Here is a 26573-nt window from a genome sequence, read left to right as displayed (position 1 = left end):
AACTGACTTGAATTTAATATTAGATCTGCATCTGCGTAAATAGCAGGCAAGCAGCAGCCAGCTTCCCAAATTCACTTTGCCCAAAACTGTGAAAACATGCTGTGCTCTGAAATTGAATTAACTGCCTTAAGTTTGGATTTAGAAACATGGCGGTATGCGTGTCTTCTGGGAGCTAAAGCAAACATAACTTGTAAGGACCATCTTAAGTTAATGCCTTTGAACACTGCCTCCAGGGACAAATCAAAGGCATTCTTCTTCTCGCCATACCAATACTCAGCAAATATATCTCCACATTCCACTTTGAAAGGTTAGGCCTACAGTATATCTTTGTCCTGAAAGAGGTATTTTTTAGAGCCTGTTAAAAATCCTTCTGAGATTATCACTATCAATCCTCACAACTTGATCAAGTCTTGAAAGTGGCCAAAGAGCACAGAGATTGTGAACGGAAACAAAGCAAAAACTGCATTCCAAAGCAGTGACCTGGCTTAAGAATCTTGAAAATGATTGACCAGGAGAATAAAAGTGTGACAGCAACATAATGAAATGGCTTGCAGCAACAAATAAACACACAAGGCTAGGAACATGCATGCATGACCCACATGCGCACACGCACACACACACACACACACACACACACACACACACACACACACACACACACACACACACACACACACACACACACACACACAGTGCTCAAATAATTCATGACAGAGCCTGTCTTGCAGATTTAAAGATGAACTTCTTCAAATTAACCAGCTCTGTGGCCTTGTGGTTGGAGTGTCCGCCCTGAGACTGGGAGGTTTGATCCCTGGCCGGGTCATACCAAAGACTCTGAAAAATGGGACCCAGTGCCTCCCTGCTTGGCACTCAGCATCAAGGGTTGGATTGGGGGTAAGTCCCTGCAACATACTGTACTAGCATCATGTCCAGGGGGTGTGCTTGTACATCAAGCTGCCTCACGCTACAGAAACAGGAGATAGGCTCCTGTCTTATGGGCCTCATGGCTCGGCAAGGCTACTTAATTTTACTCTTCAAATTAAGTGATCATGCAGAGCACATTTTTATGCCTGATGCAAACTGCACAGTATTTAATGCACCACTGTCAAGTGTAAACAGTTTCACTAAGATTCACTCAAATTAGGAATCAGTATATTTTCGTAAACTGTCACCATGTTAATTCGATACGGCTGCAGCTATCGATTATTTTCTTAGCGATTATTCTATCGATTACTTCTTTGATCAATGGAATAATCCAGATGCATGTTTTTTATATTCTTTGTTATATATCAGCGAATCACCGTGAAAACATTCTAGTTGATTTTTTATAATTGACAAAATCAATTGGTCTGATTAACTATTTAAGCCCTCCTTTATGCTTCACCATACAACAATGTCGTGCAAAAATAAAGAAAATATGTGTGTTGTGAGCTTGTAAATGGTATATTTGAAAATATTTGAAAATGTATAATCATATAATTACATGCCCAAAATAGGGATGTCAGGTTGAAAGTGATTATAAAAAAAAGGGGGGAAATCGATTATTGTGTAACTTTTATTTTTTATAATCAATTACATCAATTCGTTCAATTGACTGTTGCACCCCTGCAATTCCAAAATTATGAAATTATCTTACAGTGTAAGGCACTCGCCCGTTCAATATAGATATCATAGACATGAAATAAGCAAAGTAGACAATGGACAAACAGTAGAATGAGATCATGGTTCAGTCCATCAGTACGCTGTTCAATAGAGATTAAAGATAAAAATCTCATCTTTCATTCATTTGCTATACGGTACAGTATGTGCAATAAACAAGTTGTCTGCAACTTCCTCACAACAGCACAGAAAGTTTAGCGTCTTACTGAATGAATCCTGACTATACCGCATGAATCACTTCTGTATTGTCAAGAGCAATCAGATGATGGATAATGCTTCTCATCTGGTCCTGAACTCATCATGAACTCCTTCCCCTACACACACGCACATCAGGCACACAGAGATACACACGCAAACTCATATCAACAAACATCATGAACACACACACATGCATAGGCATGCACACTCACACACATAATCACCTCCACCCACAACAACAACAATAATAAGACTCAGCCCAGATCAGAGACACAGCCCAGCTCTTAAACCAAGGGGAATGACATAAGAAAACATTTGACCCGGAAAATAACATAGAGGACTGGACAACAACACTCATCCTCTGCCGGGAACAGTGATGCATAAGGACACAGTTCCCGGTAAACATCACTCTTTTACCTGATTAAACACAAGCATCTCCCCATGTTTCCATTCAATCACAGTCAGTGTACAGTAGATAAGATGTTATAAAGTGGTACTAATGTTAGGGTAATATACAGTATTACTTATTAGTAATAAGTTACTGCCCAACACTGATCACAGTCAAACAAATAAAACCACACGTGCACGCACGCACGCACGCAGACCCACACAGTACAATGTCATCAATAAAGAAAGCTAGAGAGCAATGTCAACTTCAAGAAGCCCATCTTGCCGCAAGGAATGTTCCAAGAGTAAAAACGACAGATCATGCTGGAGAAACATCTAACAAGAAGCAGGATCATAAAAGTTAGAAGCAAAAAAAAGTCTCACCTTTTTCAGCCAGGAGAAGTGCTTGTAAATGTCAATGGGAGAATCCATGCTACCGGCCCATTGCTGCCCTGCCTCTCTCTTCTGTCTTGTGTCACTAAGTCCTCTCTGATGCTGCAGTGTGTGTATGTGTGCACGTGCTGTGTTAAGTACAGCACTCAGATGGAATAACAAAAGAGTATAACTAAAACCCTATGACATCCTAGCATGCAATAGTGTTGGCAGCAAGTAAGCGTAACTGTAAGACTGTAAGAATGTAAGAGTGTGTATGTGTGTTAGCGCTATTCTCAGCTGTGAGTGTAGGAGGTTTTTATGACCTAAGATCGTTGCCTTCTCACTGGGTTAACTCCCCTTTTGTGCCCCCCTCTCTCCTTCCACACTAGCACTTGTTCTCTCTCTTCTCTGTTTCTCTCGCATGCTCTTTCTCTTCCTTGCCCAGCTGTCTCCTGCTTTACTCTCCTCTATTTTGTCCCTCCCTCAGTCCTCGAGTCGTTCTGTTTTAAGTTTTAAGTTAAGTTGTTCTATTCAAAATAATTCAGTACTAAGTGGTTCTATTCAAAGTCATTCAGTACCAAGTGGTTCTATTCAAAGTCATTCAATACCAAGTGGTTCTATTCAAAGTCATTCAGTACTAACTAAGTTGTACTGTTCTAGTCTAAGTCATTCTATTCTAAGTTGCTCCGTTCTAAGTTGCTCTGTTCGGAGACTTTCTGTAAGTTCTAAGTTGCTCTGTTCTACTTGGTCCGTCTTACTAAGTCATTCTGTTCCAAGTCCTTGTCTTGCTCAATCTAGTCTTCCCATCTCCTCTTTTCCCCAGTCACTCCCTTCCTGTCTCGTCTCCTGTTCTCCTTCTTGCTCACTGGCCCTTTGTTGTTTGTCCCTCGTCTCTCCCTGGCTGCTGACAGTCTGTCTGACTGAGAGCCAAATGGTCAAACCCCCGGCGAGAGAAAGACAGGAGAGAGGAGAGAAAGAGAGAGCGAGAGGGGAGGTCCTGCTGCTGTTCTTTTTTATTTGTCATCTGTTTGTGTCTGAATCTCAGCCCGTGTACACACACACACACACACACACACACACACACACACACACACACACACACACACACACACACACACACACACACACACACACACACACACACACACACACACACACACACACACACACACACACACACACACACACACACACACACACACACACACACTCTTTCCAGCATCTGCGGCAAAAGGCTGTAATGTCAGTGCAAACACAAACCAAGCCAGGTCTCCCTCTTTGTCCGTCTGTTTCTTTCTCCATCTTTCTGTAACTCTATCTGAAAGACCTGAGACTTTACATGACTGCCTGTAGTAGATACAAGAGAAAACAACCATATGCCTCTCTCTCAATCTCTCTCTCTCTCTCTCTCACTTAACTTCCTTGACCATTGAGAGGTCGGAACCCATTACCCACGAGAACCCACCCACAATTCCATTTCCTGTATCTTGTAGGCCCCTTCTCCATAACAAAATCAATCATTTGTCAAACTCTTGACAGGTTCATTTACACAGACACATTGATAATTAATATACTGTAGCATACAGCCCAGCCCCATATAGTATACAGCACAGCCCCACATGCAATTTCATTGGGCCATGGACCCCCATTTCAAATGATTCTGTCTCAGGAGCCCTGTTATTCAAATATGTTTTGGTTTAAATATAATTAAATTGCCTATGAGAAAAAGATTAATGGTGGTAATCTTTTAACATTGTTAGAAGTTAGTATAGTCACTCCTAACACCAATATGTCACCATTATGAATATTTGTAATGTTTAGTGTAATGGTTTTGCATTGTAATCATTTCAAGTGAATATATAGTGATATTAAACTCCTCATTTGCCTGGGGACACCCTGTACCCCCCCCCCCCCCCCCCCCCCCTCAAGGAATCGTGGGGGTCCCCAGATACCACGTTGAGAACCACTGATGCCCTGGAAGTTTAGACCCAGAAGTTATATGCACAACTCACACAAAAAGGAGCAATGGCGCCACCCTAGAGCAAGGCTGAAAAACGTATCTATAGAATAGAGTGTAATTCTCCATTCTACCCTCAACCATGTGGATTGAGTCTTAAGTGGAAACCAGCACCTGGCAATGGCTCTAAGGAACAGCTGCAAAGCTTGAACAATAATCTCTCTTTCTCTCACACTCTCTCTCTTACAGGCTGTCTACTCGATGTCTTTTTTCCAAGATTGCCGTAAGCATTCATTCTCTCTATTCTTTTGGGTAAAATAATGTCCAGATCATAAATCTAAAACCTTAAATTGGACACAGAGACACACACAGACAAGGATGAAGAGACAAAGCCCTCAGGTCAGTGTTAATGAGCAGTGCTCAAAGGGTCTCCTGACTTCCTGCCTGTAACACAGTTATCACATTTCCTGTGTGTACAGTACGTATGCATGTGTGTGCGTGCGTGCATTTGTATCTGTATGAGGGTGTGTACGACTGTCCATGCACGTGTGTGTGTGTGTGTGTGTGTGTGTGTGTGTGTGTGTGTGTGTGTGTGTGTGTGTGTGTGTGTGTGTGTGTGTGTGTGTGTGTGTGTGTGTGTGTGTGTGTGTGTAATCCCAGAGTAACCAACAGGGCACTGACTAATTGCATGTATCTTTGATGTTTCTTCGCTAGGTCAGTGGTGTGAGTGTGTGTGTGTGTGTGTGTGTGTGTGTGTGTGTGTGTGTGTGTGTGTGTGTGTGTGTGTGTGTGTGTGTGGTGTGTGTGTGTGCGTGCGTGCGTGCGTGCGTGCGTGCGTGCGTGCGTGCGTGCGTGCGTGCGTGCGTGCGTGCGTGCGTGCGTGCGTGCGTGCGTGCGTGCGTGCGTGCGTGCGTGCGTGCGTGCGTGTCAGAGAGCAGGAGCAGAAAGGCAAGGGAGGTGAAAAAGATGACAGACTGAGAAAAGAGGAGATGGGAAGACTACATTGAGCAAGACAAGGACTTGGAACAGAATGACTTAGTAAGAAGGACTAGAGCGTAGAACAGAGCAACTTAGAACAGAGCAACTTAGATGTGTTAGTTAGAGCATAACTGTCTACAGAACAACACTGTGACCATGGCCAGTGTTCAGGTTCTCCTAGCTGACTTCTGAAGAAATGTTAAATTTGAAGAAACTAGACAAAAAGGAATGCCATGGCTCACAGTGCTTCATGCATGTTTGTGTTGGGAGAACTATATGTCTGCAGTGTTGAAATGAGAGCAAGTGAGTGATTTCTCTACAGACAGCCGGGACAGCTGTAAAGTTCATGCACTCACATTATGGTGTGTGTGTGTGTGTGTGTGTGTGTGTGTGTGTGTGTGTGTGTGTGTGTGTGTGTGTGTGTGTGTGTGTGTGTGTGTGTGTGTGTGTGTGTGTGTGTGTGTGTGTGTGTGTGTGTGTGTGTGTGTGTGTGCGCGTGCTAACAAGTGAGAATGTTCTATTACAAGTATACACAGTAAAATCCTCAGTGTTTCATTCATTCATCATAAATGAATTCATCATGTTAATTCAAAGTTAAGGATTTGACAGTGTAGAAAAGTGAAATAGAGTTTAAGAAGGAGAACATAAGACATAACAAAGAAGGAGTGGGCCGAAGGTGAAACAGATGTTAAGTTGTATTTATGAGATCACAACATGTTATGAAAGTGTCTGGGTGGTGTCTGACTCTCTCTTGAATCGTACCAGCATTGCAACCCCTCTCTCTGCTCCACCCTCTCCATCACAGTATATTATGTAACAAGGACAAATGTCAGAACATATCCAAATAAAAGAAAAATGAAGATGTTGTAGTGTAGCATTCACAATGTAGAAATAAACAGAGCGGAAAAGACAACATTAGGAGCAAGATGTTGGGGAAGAGACAGAATGGAGGACAGGAGAGAGAGAAAGCAAGAAAGAGAAGAAGAAAGAAAGAAAGAAAGAAAGAAAGAAAGAAAGAAAGAAAGAGAAGGAGAATGGGGTTCTAGGTGGTTAACTGTGTGCAACATGTGAGACCTCTGCTGTTGATGCAGAGAAGGAGCTCCTCTGGTCCAGGGACAACATTCCCTGTTAATAGTCTTTACACAGTCAAATCCTCCGTGTTCATTTAACTCTGAAGGTGTTAAATGAACCAAATGGACACTTATGAGTCCATTTGGTTACATTTAAATTAACTGTGAAATTTTCAGGCCAATGCCGAACTAAAAACTGACCCATGAACAAACAAAACAGTACTGTGAAACCCTTTGTTGTTTAACTTTGCCAAAGAAAAACAATAAAATAAAATAAATTGGAATCTAATAATTGTTTCATGTCTGCAGGTAAACCCAAAAGTAAGACTCTACATCTATCTATTATGCAAAATCCCCTTTAAATGCATGTAGAGTAAATATGTATCATGCACTGAGAGACAAAAGTCTCTCAACATGTGGGCTTGTAAAACTCAGTGGCAGTGCTCAGGGAAAACTGTTAATATCCAGTAAATCTAATTGAGTTATTACAAAACTTCTGCCTGTTTACAAAAAACAAACCAAGATATTATGGATGTTACAGAATACATCAAAAAAGTAAAATAAGGACAAGCCATTAAGAGAGCAGCCACTTCCAGACCACAAATACTTTGAGAAAGGATTCCACTAATATACAGTTGAACGTACCTTGATACTCCAATATAGTTTAATCCTGAGCTTGACAAAATATTGTACAATACTTAATAATAATAGAGAGGCTGTGAGCAGAGAGTGGAGGTACTAGAGAGGTGCAAGAGAATACAAATACCTGCATGGGAGAGAGACAAACAGGTATAGTAGGAGTGTGCTGTGAGTGAGAGAGAGAGAGAGAGAGAGAGAGAGAGAGAGAGAGAGAGAGAGAGAGAGAGAGAGATACACCAAGTGTAAACAGGGGAGGGAGAGTGAGTGAGAGAAGTTGTGAGTCACAGAGAAAACAGAGACATAGGGTGTAATGGACATAGAGAGCGAAAGAGAGAGCGAGAGCGAGAGCGAGAGAGAGAGAGAGAGAGAGAGAGAGAGAAAGAGTGTGTGTTAAGCCCAGGATGTTGATCTGAGTTGTAATAGTGTCTCAGAGGAACACTTACAGTACTGGACCACATCCCAGACCCTCTCTGCATGTCCCCTTCCCTCCCTCCCCCAATAGACAGAATTCACAGCAATACTAATACTATCACCCAAGACCCAGTTTCACTTATGCATAGACTACACCTTTACAATATGTTAAAGTCATTGGAAGGAAGGAAGGTAGGAAGGAAGGAAGGAAGGAAGGAAAGAAGGAAGATATGAACAGGCTTGTCTCAGACTGGGACACAGACCAAGAAAGTCCTGTCTGAGTTAAACCTCACAGACACGCGTCAAGACCCCACAGCTCCAGGAATAGTTGCTGTCTAGGAGTCCAGCTAAATTCCTCTCCTTTACCCCTGACCCTTCACCTCACCCAGTCTGTCCTCATTTACACTCCCCCTCATGGAAGCTAAAGCACTACGTCAGTGTCCAAGTTCATTTCTATTCAAAATGTATTAATTTCAAATAAACTTGTCTTGCTCTAACTTTACAATCACTAATATTTCATCTACTGTACTAAAGTAAGTTGGATTCGCATCAAACTGAACATGTTCCGCTCCCATTCAATTCAGTGAGCTTGACAGCAATAACAGGCTACTGTATCAAAGTTTTGAGTTTAGATCTCAAAAGTCACAAAACAGCACTAGTGAGAAACACAGAGTCTGGGGCTGGTAAAACATGTCTCAGATTCAGGTCCCAGGTGAAAGAGGACCGTGGTAAACGACCCAACAGCACCACTCACAAATCTTTTGGTTCTGACCCCACAGCTGCTGAATGAAAGGATCAATCCAGCCTCTCTGAGCTAATTTGTTATGAATAACTGACCTTGAAAAAAGGGCGGTGAAAAAAAACCTCAACACTCTATAAACAAAAATATTCCACACTGAAAACATCTCTGTGACTCCTCACAGCTGCTGCTCTTAGTAAGTGTTTAATGTCTTGTGCCGATAATTTCGCCGGCGCCAAATACGAGCCACTCCACTTACAAAACATCCAAAGCATGTTGAGTCTAAAGATGCGCGTGGAAAGTCTATTCCATTGCCAACTGTGCCTGGTGTGGCTGCAGGACGCCAAACAATTAACATTTCTAATGACTTTTTTACTGTTAATGATTCTTTAATGATATCTTGTCTGTGGTTTACACTTATGTTGCACTGGGGAGAATGATATTTTTCTATTATGGAAGTGACAATAAAGAACCATGAACATATTTCATATCCATCAATCACTGTTTCAGAAGCGTGTGTGTTTCAGAACTAATTCTGTGAATGATTGCACTTTGAATTGATCTCCATCCGCACGCCATACACTGGTCACCATTTTACATACTGTGTATTACAGTATATTGTGTCGTCTCTAGCTTTTGATACATACAGTCAGTGCCACCCAAAAAAGGAATCTGTAGCTAGGCAGACTACTTCTGTTAAAGCATGTTGTGAAACAGCATGTATGTTTTATACATTTCTCAGGTTGGGTCACTGGACAAAATAACATTGAGGCACCCCATCTATGTTTCTATTGAGTAGTTGAGTAAGTGAGCACCATAATTGACTCTCTCTTCCTGTTGCTGCAATCCAAGGCACCTAATGTATGTGTTTACCACACACTACTAGTATGTACTCACAGTTCCGCTTAGTAGCCAGTCTATGAGAGCGTCTGCTGTTTCTCTAGGTAACTGTGACCTGAGGCTGCCTCTCGCTTCCTGGTTGCTGTGTAGATCCAAGGCTAGTTTCAAGTCCTCAGCCAGCTGCAGCACCTGTAGTGGACCCGTGCTGATCGGAGAACCGAGCTCGTACAGGCCGTTAAACTCTGCTGCTGCTGCTTTGGAGCCTGAGGAAAGAGAGGAAGAAAAAAAAACAGAGGGAGAGATAAAGAGCGAGAGAGAGAGAGACAGAGAGAGAGAGCGAGAGCATAGGCGGAGGAGAGGAAAGGAGAGAGATTACTTAACCACTTGAACCCTAGCGTCCCTATTCTGGCATATCATAGGCAAACATTCAGCGAACATAACTGATCTACAAGCTCACACAGCTCGGCTGTTTTCGGATTGTGTGTGTGAGTGTGTGTGTGTGTGTGTGTGTGTGTGTGTGTGTGTGTGTGTGTGTGTGTGTGTGTGTGTGTGTGTGTGTGTGTGTGTGTGTGTGTGTGTGTGTATTGTAAAATAAACTGCCTTTGGGATACTATATAGGTTCTAGGTGGTTAAATGTATAAAATAAAGTCTTCTTCGGTTCAGCTCTTACAGCATAAAACTTGATAGGATTAGCTGCCACGTGTAATTTTCAGTAGAATTGGCGAAGAGGCTCCTATTCCAGCTGTAAGAGTACATTTTTCAGGACAGTATGTACTTAATGCGCCACAGTTGTAGAGAAACAGAATTAATCAGAGACATACATCCTCCTCAATGATTCCAAATGTCCATGTGTCACCTGGATCCTTTCCCTGGCACTTACACACATTCACAGAAATAAAATACATATATATGTGTGTGTGTGTGTGTGTGTGTGTGTGTGTGTGTGTGTGTGTGTGTGTGTGTGTGTGTGTGTGTGTGTGTGTGTGTGTGTGTGTGTGTGTGTGTGTGTGTGTGTGTGTGTGTGTGTGTGTGTTGACTAGTCACTAGATGAAGTTAGCCATTACACTGCCAAATAGCCTTACAAAACAATCCCTTCATGTACATGAAAAAGAGCACATGATATAAACAACATGTGATTTTCTTCCTCTGTGGAATCTTGCTGCTACGTACTGCCTGTAAGCCAACAGGCCGGCACAGCTGCAGAACACAGCGAGAGATTTATCCTGAAGCCAATGGAGAATTAATTGTCACATGTCTTACTGTAGCAGTAACCCATGATTGTGTGTACATATATGCACGCAAGTGGATATATGCACACAATATGAACACACACAATATGAACTTCTCCTCCCATCATTTTAGACTATCTTTCCATCCGTCCATGGCAGCCCTTGGTGCCCATGGAGGCCTTGGAGAGGAAAGGCTTATGCATGGACCATCAACCCTACTACAAACTACTGTACCAGGCACTACTATCAACCCTGTCTAACTACAAACTACTACTATTAACCCTGTCTAACTACAAACTACTACTATCAACCCTGTCTAACTACAAACTACTACTATCAACCCTGTCTAACTACAAACTACTACTATCAACCCTGTCTAACTACAAACTACTACTATCAACCCTGTCTAACTACAAACTACTACTATCAACCCTATCTAACTACAAACTACTACTATCAACCCTGTCTAACTACAAACTACTACTTTCAACACTGTCTAACTACAAACTACTACTATCAACCCTGTCTAACTACAAACTACTACTATCAACCCTGTCTAACTACAAACTACTACTACCAACACTGTCCAACTACAAACTACTACTATCAACCCTGTCAAACTTCAAACTACTACTATCAACCCTATCTAATTACAAAACACTACTATCAACCCAGTCTAACTACAAACTAATACCATCAACCCTGTTAAACTTCAAACTACTACTATCAACCCTATCTAATTACAAACCACTACTATCAACCCTGTCTAACTACTGTACCACTATCAACACTGTCTAAGTCAAGTGGCCATTGGATGCATTTGCATAGTTTTAATGCTATTACATTTTATTATTAATATTATTATTATTGATTATACTTTATTTAAAGCACCTAATGACCACACTGACACTGACTTATAATAACACTGTAATGCATTATAATTATAATTATAAATGACTACATGCATTACAACTATGGTAATTATAACACACTGTGATCCTGGCCAAAAGAAGTCAGTGAGTGACCAGAAATTATGTAGTATTATGATACTTGGCCATATAAAATGGTAAATGGTGCATTTATATAGCGCTTTTATCCAAAGCACTTTACATTGATTGTGCCATTAACCCATTCACACACACATTCAAAGCAGATTATAATGCATTGTATGCATGTTCATAATGCATTATTAGACAATGACATGGGCTTCATAAAAAAGTCTTACCGAGATCTGTTAACAGAATCAATGTCAGCTCACATTCAGCCAATTTTGCTCTCAGAGATTATTCTCAGAGTTTAGTAGTGACTAACAGCATCCAAATGTAGCATTAGTTAATTCATGCCGATTTAACTTCAGCACAGCCCAGAAGAAATGTATCTCCTATACAGTACATTAAATGTTCTCATGAAAAAAACAACAACAAAAAAACAGCTAATTCCTTTCATATCACCTTCTTTAGATTCGGAAGGTACTGAGTTGAGAAAAACAAAAATATTCATTCAAATATGTAATTATTTTCCATTGAAATGATCACAAGTACAGAATATTCTGGTATGCTGTACATTTAATTGATTGCTCTTACTCAGAGATGGTCCGCCTGCAACCAGTAGATGGCAGCACCATTTTAAACCAAACAAGAACAAGGGTTACATCAAAGACATTACCACTCAAAGTGCTTTCAATATTGCTCTCATAACATGTTGAACCCAGCACTTCATTCTGGAATGCAATCTGACTGCCATGTCAACGCACAGCAGATAAATGGTTCTAATTTCCTTGTTAATGATTGGCTGATCATATCACTAATGGGATTTTTAATGCAGTTCTATTTGTGGTCATTGAGAGGCATTCGGTGACCTTGATGAGGTCATGTTTTTTTGTTTTTTTGTTATTTTGCCAACAGCAGCAGCTAACAGAGCATTAGAGAAGACAGCTGCACACGTACATTCAAGTGTGAGTGATCAAATCAATGTGTCACTGTTTATGAGGCAGCCCTTGGTTTCACTACTGCATCCTGCCCTGTCTATCTCCCTTCGCTGTCTAATTGGAGAGTTGCCTGCCTGCTGTTCGCTTTCACTCAGTAACTGGCATTTTCACCCAAGAATTCTGTCACACATGCACACATGCATTCGTTGGCAGGCCACATTAAGCATTTGCCCCCTGTTAGTTAAATCGTTTTGGCAATGTCTTTCGTTGCCGGCAGGAAGCGAGATCCCATGAAGCAAGCACAGCCACAGACATGTGCACGCACACACACAGCTCTAACCCCACCCTCTGTGTTTTACACTTGGCACTAATTTGGTAATTAGTCATTTAACACACACACACACACACACACACACACACACACACACACACACACACACACACACACACACACACACACACACACACACACACACACACACACACACACACACACACACACACACACACACACACACAGCGTTGTCATTACATTACAATCCTAGTGAGAACATTACAACAATTTCTCCTTTTCTAACACTAACACTCAGTACTAGAAACTTTAACCTTAACATCACCCCAATGATGCTTACATGTCATCACTGTCAGGACTTGAACTCATGTAGGTACATGCATAAAGGTTTAGACCTCTCATTACTCTTGTAGGCCTACTTGTTTTACAAAACAGCTGTGTTGTATGCAGCGTATACAGCATGCATTCTCCTTTCTCCATTGGTCTCGGGAAACAGCAACATGGGTATATTGAGGCTGTCTGTACATACACACGTACGTGCAGTATGTATGCATGTCACTGTTTGCAATGGATCAATAAACTGTGTGATATCAAATCATGTCTCAATACACTGTATGATATCAAATAAGACATGGCCATGAAACTTTTCATGTCAATATCTAACATATGGTGCAATTTGGTGGTCAAAGGGCAAGGTTGTTGATAATCCCACATGGCTTAACAATGCAGGCCTATTTTTGGTTGTTTTCATTTGGTCTCTGTATTCTTTTCTTTTTTCTCTTTTTCTATTGTATTTGTATCGTGTTTTGTGTGACTTTAATTTCTTTGGTTGGTTTATTTGTTTCAGTACATGCCTATATGACCTGTGAGTATGTAAAAAAACTAAAAATTCAATAAACCGAACGTTTTAAAAAAAACATGTTTTTACTTATATTCACTTCAAAGAAGCATTTGCATTTTGAATTGCTTGAACAAATTCTGTATTGTGCTATTGTGTGTGATTGGGTTGATCTTGTGTTGTTCTTTAGCAGCTGCCAGGCTGCTCTACAAAGAGACAGACACATCATCATCCACGACACCTATTCGACACCTGGCTGTCCTGGCTGTCCTTCACTCCTTTAAGCCAATGGGGACACTTCCCCGTTTAAGCCAATGGGGAGACGGCCCGTCCTCCGCAGTATCCCCCCTCCCCTCCCCTCCCCTCCCTGAGGAAATCAAGGCTCCTTAGTTTCTTCAACAACAGTACGCTGCAAGTGCAACGTAGCTTCAGACTACAGAGTTAGCTTAAATGCTAGCGTGCTTCCTCAGACCTAGTTGGGCTATTAAGTTATTATTTGGCCATGTTCACCCTGACTTTTATCTTCGCTATTGTTGGGAAGACCCGTGTGTTGTCTAAGAAGGTTGCCAACACTTATATATGTGGCGGCAGTGGCTCAGGGGTAGAGTGGCCGGGTAGAGTGAACTGGAAAACCACAAGGTTCCCAGTTCGATCCCGGGCTGGGGCGCTCCCCTAGAGTTAGTGTCGAAGTGTCCTTGAGCAAGACGCTGAACCCCTAATTGCTTGCTTGCCTTGCATGGTTTCCTCCGCCATCGGTGTATGAATATGTGTGTGAATGGGTTAATGGCACAATCAATGTAAAGCGCTTCGGATAGAAGCGCTATATAAATGCACCATTTACCATTTATATAAAAAACATAATTAGCGGCGCACATTCAATGTTGCCAGGTTTGGCGAGAAGTCAGGCTATAGAGTTAGCCTAAATGCTAGCGTGCTTCCTCAGACGTAGTTGGGCTATTAAGTTATTATTTGGCCATGTTCACCGTTACTTTAATCTTCGCTATTGTTAAGGTTGTTACACACCGGGGCGATTTTTTCGTGCGAATAATGCGGGTTTTTTTAAAACCTTATAAAGTCAATGGCTCCGTACATGGAGCGAAAAAGCGAAAAAGCGAAGCGAAAAAGCGTCTTTTAATTATTCGGAACGAGTCCGAATTTTGCGTATATTCGCTATATTCGCCGGTATGTAAGGACCTTTAGGAAGACTTGTGTGGTGTCTAAAAATGTTGCCACCACTTATATAAAAAACGTAATTAGCATTTAGAGTCGCACATTCAATGTTGCCAGGTTTGGCGAGAAACAAGCAGGTCTAGGATAACAATCACACGCTGACAAGACGCACACACACGGCACACACACGCACACGCACACGCACACGAACACACACACACACACACACACACAAAATACAGCATGCAGCTGCTAATAATATGACTGTCAAGTCATATTTATTCTTGTTGATTGATGTATGTTTAAAAAGAAAAAAGAAAAATGGACCCATGTTGAGTTGGATGCCCTGTATGTTTACCTGCAATGCTTCATAATAAAAACATTAAAACTATGCACACCACTAGGTTGCCCTTGTTTGTCCCTGGGACCAACAAACTGTGTGATTCCTGTACACAAATGCTGCTTACAGTAACAACAGAAAACTGTATTGTTGAAAAACATCTAATAGGGTTGCTTTGCATAGGCTTTGCATAGGCCCAGGGACAGATACTAATGATAACTACTGATAATCTGGGTTTGAGGCCTGTTCTTACCTGCTATAATGTCATCCATCTGCTCCAGGGCTGCCTCCAACATGTGACTGGCATCAGTTTCCATGACAATTGATGGCAGCATCAGACCTGAGACCTTTCAATGTTCTGTGAAGAGGAAAGACAAATTGGACATATTGAGACAATCAACAAAGCCTTGATGCCACAAATTGAATAACTACACATTCTCAACCACAGAAGAGAGAAACTCTCGCTGACATTTTGCTTTGCATGAGCACTCATTTGGCCCAGGGTTTGATTTGTAGCAATTTTAGCAAATAATGATTCTGATAGCAGTTAGAATGCAAAAGGATACTGCCAAAAGGCAGCGACACGGGTAAATAATGTTATAATGTTCAATACAATGTAGTGCTAACACAGTATCCCACTGTGAGATTCTCTCTATATCATGTTCAAATTAACAGCTAATTTTATCAGCACACACACACACACACACACACACACACACACACACACACACACACACACACACACACACACACACACACACACACACACACACACACACACACACACACACACACACACACACACACACACACACACACACACACACACACACACACACACACACACCATGTGTGCGTGTTCAAATTCACAGCTGATTTGATCAAGATATGGAGAGAATCTCACAGTATTAAGTTATCTGTAAGGATTTCTATAAGTGATAGTTTGGGAAGCGTCCTTGGGCATGGGCGTTGTTTAGGGCTGGTGACACACAAGCATCACGCTCTGAACACAGTCACATCCTGTTGAGTGATGACAGATGAAGCAACGGTTAGCGTGTCGATGCTAGACACCAACACTAATTCAATAATGATTCATCTTATTAGCGTGGCTGTGCTTTTCTTACGGATTTCTCGATGTAATCACATGCATCAACTTTTTGGGGTATTTCTAAAAGAAGGCATGCTTTGGAAACTTTTAGGGGGATTTGGGGTTTTTATTACCAGAAAACAAAGAGGCTTTTATGACGTAACTAAAAAAATGACTTAGACATGTCCCTCAGCAGTCAGGCAGAAGCAGGTATTGGGTTTGAGCAAGGAAAAACTGAGAGAGGGCCTCTCCTGCAAGTGACCCATAATGTAATATTCTCTTCTAGAGATGCTCAGTAAGTATGCTACAATTACATAAAACAGTCAAGTCATGTGGACTCACATGAACGTTTCATGGACAGTGGTATTGTGTAGACCATGCAGAAAGAAACGCTGCAAGCACGCACACACGCACGCACACGCACACACACACACACACACACACACACACACACACACACACACACACACAATTTGCTGTGTGCAGTTATCTATAAATAATGAAGATTTTATCTTTCACACATCACTGTGAAATGTAAGAATCCTAGTGACCCTTTTGGGGTTTTCATTTGCTCCAGTGTGAGAGTTATCTAAACTAGACCATACCCGGTCGGCGCAGCGCATCCGTGGGGGGATATGCGCACATGATCTGGCAACCCGGGAGGCAGTTAGTCCCATTGCTGGGCAGCCCCGTAACCATGGCGACAGTGTTTGACACAAAAACGCTAATAAGAAGCTGAGATTTGATGAAATTGAAAAACGGGCTTCACAGTTAAGTTCAGATGGTAATGGTCAATGGCTGTGTGCAAAATCAGAGCAATTGGTCCAGCCAGTGGGGAGAACCGGGTGTCTTCACCACCACTACACCACCACTACAAACGCACAGAGGTTACTAGAATTATAGTAGGATGTTAACTTAAGAATAAAATGCAGTGTGTAAACAGTGACATAATTCATATAATTGGTTCCAACATGTGCCATCAGCTGTCATGAATTATGACCTTTATCTGCTTGACCCAGTACACACATGTGGTGAATCACGTAAGCATAGTTGATACCCGTGATACGATGACCATCAACTACTTTATTAGGCCGACGTCTGTGCACAATGATACAAGATGCATGTTCTATTCCTAACCATTCTGTTCTTGTCCTTGTTCCATATCTTCTGGTCACATCATGTGTCCACTGTCCAATACTGTATATATTTCTCTATGTGTGCATTCAACTTTAGAGCTTGTCGTGTGATACTGCCTGGTGTCATTGTGTTCTCCGTGCACGCGACTCATCTGAAACATCACTCACCACCCTTAGTTAGATGGAGACTCTTAAGGGACCACAGGGTTGGTCAACCGAAATCACAACATCAGCTGTATTGTTAAGTGACATTTTCACTGCATTTACCTCGGGCTCCCCGGCCGCTCGCCAGGCCAGAATTATGTGTCTAGAAGGCTATAGGGAGCAAAGGGCTTAAAAGGACATACAATGCGTACACATACTGCAGTAACTGCACCCTCTTGCATGTGGAGACTTCCCAATCCATTCTTACATTCATGGTCTAATTAAAGGAGCAAAAACACATGCACCGTCCCATACACACATGCGCGCTACTGCTGTAACATGCAAACTGGTAGATGTTCCTTAGAGCAAGATTGTTCTTCTTCATGTGTCATCTCTGTCATCCTACTTTCCCTGTCATCGCTGCCTCTGGCTAGTCTTCCATCTCCCTTCTTCCAGCTTTGCGACCCCATCACTGTTCATTTATCAGTTTGTAACTCTGAGATTGTACCCGTTCACGGGTCCATTTGGTTACATTTGCACACACTCTCTGAGTTATATTAACACTGAGGTTTTTGCTGTGTTCCCCATCACCCTCCAGTTGCAAGCACTCGACCCCTTTTCTGTCATCTGTCCTCCGAGGCGCTCGTTCATCTGTCATCCTGACTTACAGACCAATAGAAATCAGCACTGACATCAAGCGGGAAGACTGTGATGTAATCTACTGCTGCCCGGGCAAACAGGCACCCTATAGAGCAGCCTCATGCTCATCCACATTAACTCTAATTTCACTACAAGAACTCACCAGTAAGGCCAACAGTGGAAATCTGCAAGTAAGAGACGAAATGCATATTTAACTGCAGTTATTATACTGCTGCATCTGTGAATATGGTGTATGCCATTGCCTATGCCGTATGCATATTGCGTGTGTGCGTGCGTGTGTGAAAGTACAGTATATGTGTGCTTGAGCGTGCCTCTGTTAGTCATCCATATGCATGGATTGTGAGTGTGTGTGTGTGGGGGGGGGGGGGGGCAACCAGTGCCTGAGCACCTGCCTGATTGCGTTTATAGGAGAAAGTGGCATTTTTTATGCTTACATAATTTCTCTTGTTTATTTCTCTTTTGCTGAACCAAACCAGCTGCTCTCTGCCCTGCTGTCATTCAATACAAAGGCTAGACTACAGGTTGTTTTGTTGGCACAGGTTCCCATGTTTTCCCTCCTGATAAGTCTGGTTTTAGGACATGCCTAGCACCATCCTTTGCAAGTCTTGCTCAAAAATGTGCACCTTGAGTCTGTTAATAGGTATTTTTTAGTGTTTATGTTAATCAGTCAAACTTCTTGGGGCTTATCTGTTACTCATTACATCCATTTTTGTAAGTAATATGTTGTCGTTGTCAGGCAGAAAACGTGTCTGTTTTTAGTAAATTAATGCCCTACTTTGACGTATGACAAATATAGTGAAACTAGCCTATCTACAAGTTAACAACAGGTCGCATCACAGCGTGTTATGAGCTTGTAGAGCTCCAGGGGGGCGCCCTTTCTTACATTAGAGCACCTCTGGCCTCTTAAAAGTGTGTGCACAGCTGTGTGTGTATAAATCTATATCATATTGTTCATTTTCAGTGTGTCCATGGCACTTGTAGAGACAGAGGTGATGATGGCACCATTCATGAACTATGACAGACTAACTCAGCACTAGGACAACAAAGCCTGTGTGTGCGTGTGCGTGTGCGTGTGCGTGTGCGTGTGTGTGTGTGTGTGTGTACACTAGTACCGTATGTTCAGATCCTGATTATCCTTATTAAGAGATTATTGCCATGTTATATGAACTGAAACAGAAAAGCAAAGAGGATCACTTGTATTGTCTGTGCCGGTGTGTGTGTGTGTGTGTGTGTGTGTGTGTGTGTGTGTGTGTGTGTGTGTGTGTGTGTGTGTGTGTGTGTGTGTGTGTGTGTGTGTGTGTGTGTGTGTGTGTGTGTGTGTGTGTGTGAGAAAGAAACAATGTTTTGGTCCTCAGACCTTCATGTAAGAGTATGTGGTTGAAATAATGAGCAAAACAGCCCTAAATGTTGTTATGTTATATTCACTGCATGTTGTTTTATTTAAACAGATGAGAGAAATTCGAGTCCTACTTCTCGTTCTAGTGAATGATTAGCAGATACATTCTGGCAGATAAACTACATACTGTAGTTTTTGTCTTGTAATTTCTTAATAATCTTGATTCACAAAAAACCACACAACTTATTTTTCAGCAAGAGAAATCTACAGCAGAAAAACAGGTTTGTCAAACACTACAACCTGTAACCCGTTTCTTTCAACTAACGTCCATGAGTGATGACATGACTTTGTGGAGCATAAAGTGAAGCTGCACAACGTCTCCGTGTTTCAAAGCTGCAATTCATATCTTTTATGTCCTGCCTGGCCCAGGATTTAAACCTGGGTCTCATGCATTAGAGACCAAATTTCTACCGCTCATACAAGAGACGGTTCCCGCTTAGCCTGGGGAGATATTGCATTTATGAGCTTCACCCAGCACCAGGGTCAAGCTTTCTAAATAAAGTTTTATTAACATACTCTACCATACAGATTGGTTAAATAACTTTTTATTCAGTAAAATAAGTTCCACATTGTAGTTTTTAATTGAAGATGTGTGTGGAAGGCTACAGAAAGGTGTGTATGTGAAATACATCAAGTAACAACCAGAACAGATGTCTACAACTGACACTGGGTGGTTACCACCAGAATTTCTAACATTCCTTTTACTCCTTCTCCAGGCAGCACCTACATTTCTCAAAAACACTGGCATGCAGCTGTTTATTTGCTATATTCAGCTAAGGCTGCTAAGCAAATAAATCCCTGAGAGGAGCAGAAACCGCAGTGGATATCATTTATCACTGTTGTCATGAGAAAACCTTTGTAACTTCATGCACATTGTCTTTTGTTTATATGATTTTAATTATACAAAGAAAGGCTTGTGAAATCATGATTTAAAGTGTGTCCAAGTGTGTGGACTCTTATCCAGCGTATTGTGTGTTCCTCTCATACAGTATGTAAGTAATATGTTGTCGGGCAGAAACCTTGTATCCCTATAATTTAACATTTATGTTTTTAGTAAATGAATGCCCTACTTTGACGTATGACAATGTCGTGCAAATATATTGAAACTAGCCTATCTACAAGCTTGCATTGCGGCGTGTTGTGAGCTTGTAGAGCTCCAAACATTCAAAGTGGAATATTTGTCAAATGAAAAGTATTGACAATTGCTTGTGACTAAATAATAACAAAGGATCTTTCTTGTATTTCCTGAAAAGTACAGCAGTTTTGGACATAGAAGGTTTCCACCCAACAGCGAAGTGTGTGACTGGGTTACATTATTTGCTTCTCTGGTTTCTACATCTGCTATTGTGCCCTGTTAATGAATAGGCTAATTTGTTCTTCTAAATTGTGGAAGTTTGTGAGCTTGAAAGTGGGAGGGGGGGGGTACATTCGAGAACGTGTCACCTACCCATCTAACAGGTATCTCATCTAGCCTGACCATTGTGGGTGGTTGTGATGATTTATTGAGCCAAATTCCCATTAACAAAATCCATGTGCATGATCCTGCAGTTTATTTTGAGCTAATATGACATTGTCATTGGTTTTCATAGTTTTCTGATTGATAAAGCATTTTGCTGGTTGACAACAACAACAAGGGTTTTGTACACTATGAGAGGTGCCTCTTCCACACACACACACACACACACACACACACACACACACACACACACACACACACACACACACACACACACACACACACACACACACACACACACACACACACACACACACACACACACACACACACACACACACACACACACACACACACACACACAATACAGATACCTGCTGCTCCCTGCCCCCTGCTGTGAGTGGGATAAGCTACCTAAAGCTAACTAAAGACCCTCAAATCCAGCACCCTGCAGCCCATGCACATTTCTTTAGAAAGAGAAATAACACTATCGTGGTGGCTAGCAAGACCAATTGTTAGAATGCAGCAAACAGCAGATTTCAGAACAATGTCTGTCCATGAGAAAGAGAGAAAAAAAGCAAGTACCACAGCATCAAAACACATCATCTAAACTCTTGCCGAAGTCTAACGCTGGACTCTAACAGAATGGCTGCTCTGTGTATTTTTGTGGGGAGAACAGAAAACTGTGAAGGTTAAAGCTACAAAACTTGGAATTTCTTAAGGCAAAGTCACAAACATATTCCCACAATCGCCAGTGTTTGGAATAAAATAGACAAAACACAACTTGAGCCAACACAAAGAGAACACAAAGAGTAATGTTACTGTGGTGGAAAGGTTCACTCCCCATACAATATAAACAGACATACTTATTGGAGCTGCCACACCATTGACCATATTCACACAGTGGCTTGTTTGTTCTTACGTCACACAATACACCACCACAATTATTACACCATACCCCCCCCCCCCCCACACACACACACACACACACACACACACACACACACACACACACACACACACACACACACACACACACACACACACACACACACACACACACACACACACACACACACACACACACACACACACACACACACACACACACACACAGCTGTATAATAGTACTACATAATAGTACTGTGGTGAGTAACTAAACCAAGAACTAAATCAGTTCTTATTGTCTTTATGCAAACAATCACATCAAAAGATATTTCCCATCTACTGCACGTGTGTGAGAATAGCACAGGCCCGAATTGAACAATGCGTCCGCTGGACCAATCCTCTTCTGCCTCAATCCACTCCACACTGAGGTCTCTCTCTGTGTGACAGCGACACAGTAAGAGACAGACAGAGCAGTGGTACAGTGGTTAGACTGGGTATGCATGCGTGCGTGCATGTGTGTGTGTGTGTGTGTTCGTGTATGCCCACAGAGAGTGAACTGCCACCCAGAAGCTGGGTCTATTTAGCTGCACAGTCGTTGAGTGCCTGTGCTGCTATCAGCTTCATGATTAGAACCATCAGGGCCATCACATGGCCTGCTGGGACCTAAGTACATTACTGACATCCAACACTGCTCTTTATCACTGCCCTTTTCCTGTGCCCGGTCACAACCCAGCGCATGAAGGTTCAGAGAGTCTGCAAGCAGCTAGTGGGAAGGGGTCTGTAAATCATGATGCATGTAGGAAAATAAATTAATTCCAATACAGACGAGTACCTCTGTCCCACAGCCATTGCTGATAGGCTAATGCAGGGGTCTTCGCCGTTTTTTGTGCCAAGGAGTCAGGACCCCTTAGCTGAGAGAGAGAGAGAGAGAGAGAGAGAGAGAGAGAGAGAGACCCCCATATAAAATATTGTTTATTTTAAAGCCTTTCATGCAACTTGATAAAAGGCTTTGAAAGATAGCTGATTGTCTCATCAATTTCTGTTGACCGTTGAGATTTGAGGCACCCCTGACAATATTCCATTGTAAAGCATTGCAGCATTGATGGCTTCATAGATTCGTTTAACAGCACTATCATCAGTGAGGTTAAGGTATATATTACATTTTTCTGAGTGTTTGTTTGCACATCTTTGCTAATAATATGTTCGATTCATTAGTTGTCATGTTAATGTGTATTTTCAGGCATTTTCTTTTTTCTATTATGACCCAAGCGTCATAATAAGTATTTACAGAAAATAGCCATTCTACAAGCTCACAAAAGAGATTTTCATGTAGACTCAAGGGAAAAAAGGACTGGACATTCCTAAGGAAAGATATGGTTTCCATCATGTTCAATACTGGCTGCAAGGTAGGTCGCTCACTTTTTACAGTAGAGGTTTCTCTCCTTAAGAGTTTAACATGAGGATAGTTTATCATGAATGGAATTGCTCTGCAAATCATGTGCCACTTTTCAAGAGACAATCAATCAAAATATGAGGTTGTGAACTGGAATTCTAAACCAAAGTTGAGGAACAACTTACTCTTGCAATGCAGTCTACCTGCACCCTAAGCATTATGATACTGTATAGTGTACGTAATATATATAATACTAAGCTTTATATACTGTACTCTCGCTCTCCCCCTCCACTCCATTACCGCTCCGCCTAGTTTCCAAAACTTTTTTTTGCAAAAATACATTATAGCGAGACAGATTGCTGTCTTCAAGCAGAAAATGTTCTGCAGTGAAAAGAAGCCCTAAGACTAATCACTTTGTTTTTCTTTTTTGCATTTGTGACTCAATTTGACCTCCGTTATTCCTGGAGTCGGATTATTTCGCTGCAAGTGCCCTTTGTTCTTTTCGAACTCTGCACACGCAAAATATAGATACATGCATAAACAAAAATGCTATAAAAAGCATCATCTTAGAGCCGAGTCTGTAAGGTTTAACATTAGTTAGATTATCTTTTCTGCTGTTTGGCTCTGCGTATTGTGTGTTCTATGAAGCGTGGCAGTACAGTACATTGTGCCTCCCAGCTGCACTAGTTTACTCTACTCTGCTTCTGATTTCATACCACAGTGATTCTCAACGTGGGGTCCAGAGACCCCTAGGGGGTCCTTGAGGCGGTTCCAGTAGCCCCCCAGCTAAAGGATTGATAGTTAGGAACCAAATGGACCCTTACTAGTCTGTGACACCGACAGTCTGTGTCACCGAGAGAGAGAAATTAATACTGGGGATTTTACAGTGGAGAGATTGGGGTCGCAGAGATAAATGTAATCTCAAATGGGGGTCGGAGGCCTAATGCATATCTGGGGTCCTTGAAATGAAAAAGCCTGAGAATCACTGCATATCTATTACATTATAACTACTTCACGTGTCTTCTTGATCATTTGTTTCAGTTCTACTGTTTAGCAATGTTTAGTCTGTTCTGTTGTCTGTCTGGTTTGTCAAGGAATTTTACTATAATTTTCAGTTTCTTTGTTCTGTAAATTAATCTCTGGTCGGGCCGGTCAGGTCAGTTCAGACTCACAGCAATGAACATAAGGTATAAACAGCCTAGTTGACCACATGGTCCAAAGAACAAAATAAAAAGAAATGAAACAAAAACAAAACGATTCACAGGACCGCGTTCATTCTGTGATTGTACCAACACCATGGTGCTTGGCCTTGCACACTAGTGATATCAAATAGTCACAGGGAACCTAGACAAACACCTCTGAGCAATAATACCACAACCAGCACAAGCACTAACTTTGGGTTACAGAACAGTATGATACAGTTTACTCTTATTAATCCATGGTTATACAGCTACAAATGCAATAGATGACATCAACTGAAAAAAGGCTGTTGTCATAACCAATTACATTTTAAAGTAACATTCCTTCCTCAGTGCTGCCCTCATTTCCTATAATGTTTTCTCTTTTTATCCAGAAGGTTATCAAAGATTCACACAGGCAGCTCTGCAGGTGAATGTTTGACTGGTTGGTAGTTTCATCCAATTAAACATGTTCAAATTATTGACCTGCTTGTGATTTATTAACCACTTAAAACCATAGCTACTTCGTTGACCGGGGTCCCGCATGCATGGGTCCATACTTGGCCCCCAACGTTTTTCCACTACATCAAATCTCTTTGCCAAAAATAGCAGATGAACTAGTGAGCTTGTAGATCTGCTAATTTCGACAAATATTCCTCCATTATGAAATGCCCAGAATTGGATCAGGGAGTTGCGACATAGAATTCACACCACAACTTGCAGGCATCTACATAGTAGAATCCTCAGTGTTCTACTACTACAGTGTTAATTTGTTAATTTGTAACTCTGAGAGAGTATGCAACTAAATGGACCAGAAATCGACCCTTAAGTTACAGGTCCATTTGGTTACCCTCTGTGTTTTATTGTGTAACCAGTACTACTACTTCCCTGTACTGTCAATCACAGAGGGGTCAGAGAGTTTAGATTCATGGATGGTTTTTCATCAAGGGTAGTATGACAGTGGATGTGGTGGAACAGGACAGATTCTCATTTCCTTCCCTTGCATGTATTTATAGAGAAAGAGAATAACACTTGTTTATATTGTACATACATTAACAGAGCAGAAAAGGGAAAGGACACAGAAACAAAAACTGATGTAAAACAAACAGATGGAGTCTGAAAAACAGAAAGCTGAGCTGATCTGAGCTTACACTGAGACGGTTGTGACAGAGAGCTTGTTGCCTGACAACACTTAGCCTCAGCACCATTATCACAACCATACTGTAGCTAATTACATTATTCATCATCAGACTGACTTACTGTAATCAGAAGAGGGTGGAGACTGGGAGATCTGGGAGAATATCAGTCAGAGCACTCTATGAACTGTACAGTTAAATTCAACAGCATAAGAACACGAGCGTGTGGTTTTGATGTTTGCTCATCTACAAGTATGGCTGGCAGTGAGTTGCAAAAAAATCTGTCTGCTATTCAATTTCAACAAAACAGCTCTAGTGTTTCTCTTGATGTCGCACAGGCTGGTTCTTGTATTTCATTAATAGAGACCACTTGTGTATAAATCTAGACTAAACTGTCCAAGGTCACAGGAACGATGAACAGGCTGTGAGCTAATGTTTTCTCTTTCTTTTTTTGTAGTTGACTAATCGTGGCTGTCACAACAACAGAAATTAAAAAAGAGCTTTAAAAGGCTGTTGTCTTTTATCATGGATCTTTACTGGCCACCATTCTGTTAACCGCTTAAGCCCTATATATATATATATATATGACAAATAGAAAAATGTAGATCTGCTAATTAAAGATTTTAAAACAACAAGAAAATATTTTACATCTTATTACAGCTTATATTGTTTTTATGTTTGGCCAATAATAACATGCCTAAAACAGGGGCACCCGGTTGAAAGTGGTTAATCAGAAAACAGACGGTCAGGACTGGACATGTTCAATATTGTGAGAAAGTACTTGTAAAACATTTACTACAAACAAAGGTGTGTTTGTTTGACAGAGTGGAAATCCGTAGCTTTTAGAAACCAGAATCACTGGAACTTTTTTCCAAGGACAATTAGGGCTGCGCCTCTGAGAAAAGGAAATGCCAGAATGCATGTGAACCTGTTAACCATGAGAAGAGGGGTTAAACATTAACACCTACAAATGTTTGTGCATACACACACACACACGCGCGTCCTTGTGTGTGAGTTTACCATTGCTCCTCATTTGCCATAGCCAGTTTA

At 41.5% G+C, this 26573-nt stretch overlaps 1 protein-coding gene across 8 annotated transcripts in view; it reads right to left on the bottom strand.

The window, feature by feature from the left end:
- ppfibp2b (PPFIA binding protein 2b) overlaps window positions 1-26573 on the bottom strand; it is a 78006-nt gene that overhangs the window by 42906 nt on the left and 8527 nt on the right. For 5 of the 8 annotated variants that reach the window (XM_084059726.1, XM_084059731.1, XM_084059727.1 and 2 more), the window contains exons 2-4: window positions 15303-15407; window positions 9311-9516; window positions 2629-2739 (exon numbers count right to left, since the gene is read on the bottom strand). In XM_084059726.1, coding sequence (XP_083915852.1) covers window positions 2629-2739; window positions 9311-9516; window positions 15303-15384 — 399 coding nt within the window. In that variant the 5' untranslated portion in view covers window positions 15385-15407. Of the gene's footprint in view, window positions 1-2628; window positions 2740-7269; window positions 7374-9310; window positions 9517-15302; window positions 15408-26573 lie in introns of those variants that run through there. The other 3 variants (XM_084059730.1, XM_084059734.1, XM_084059733.1) reach the window with 2 other exon arrangements.

Source organism: Gymnoscopelus microlampas, assembly GCF_963454915.1.
Source record: "Gymnoscopelus microlampas genome assembly, chromosome: 6".
Taxonomy (NCBI): domain Eukaryota; kingdom Metazoa; phylum Chordata; class Actinopteri; order Myctophiformes; family Myctophidae; genus Gymnoscopelus; species Gymnoscopelus microlampas.
The sequence above is the reverse complement of the archived record's forward strand: the minus strand, read 5'-3'. Positions and strand labels throughout refer to the sequence as shown.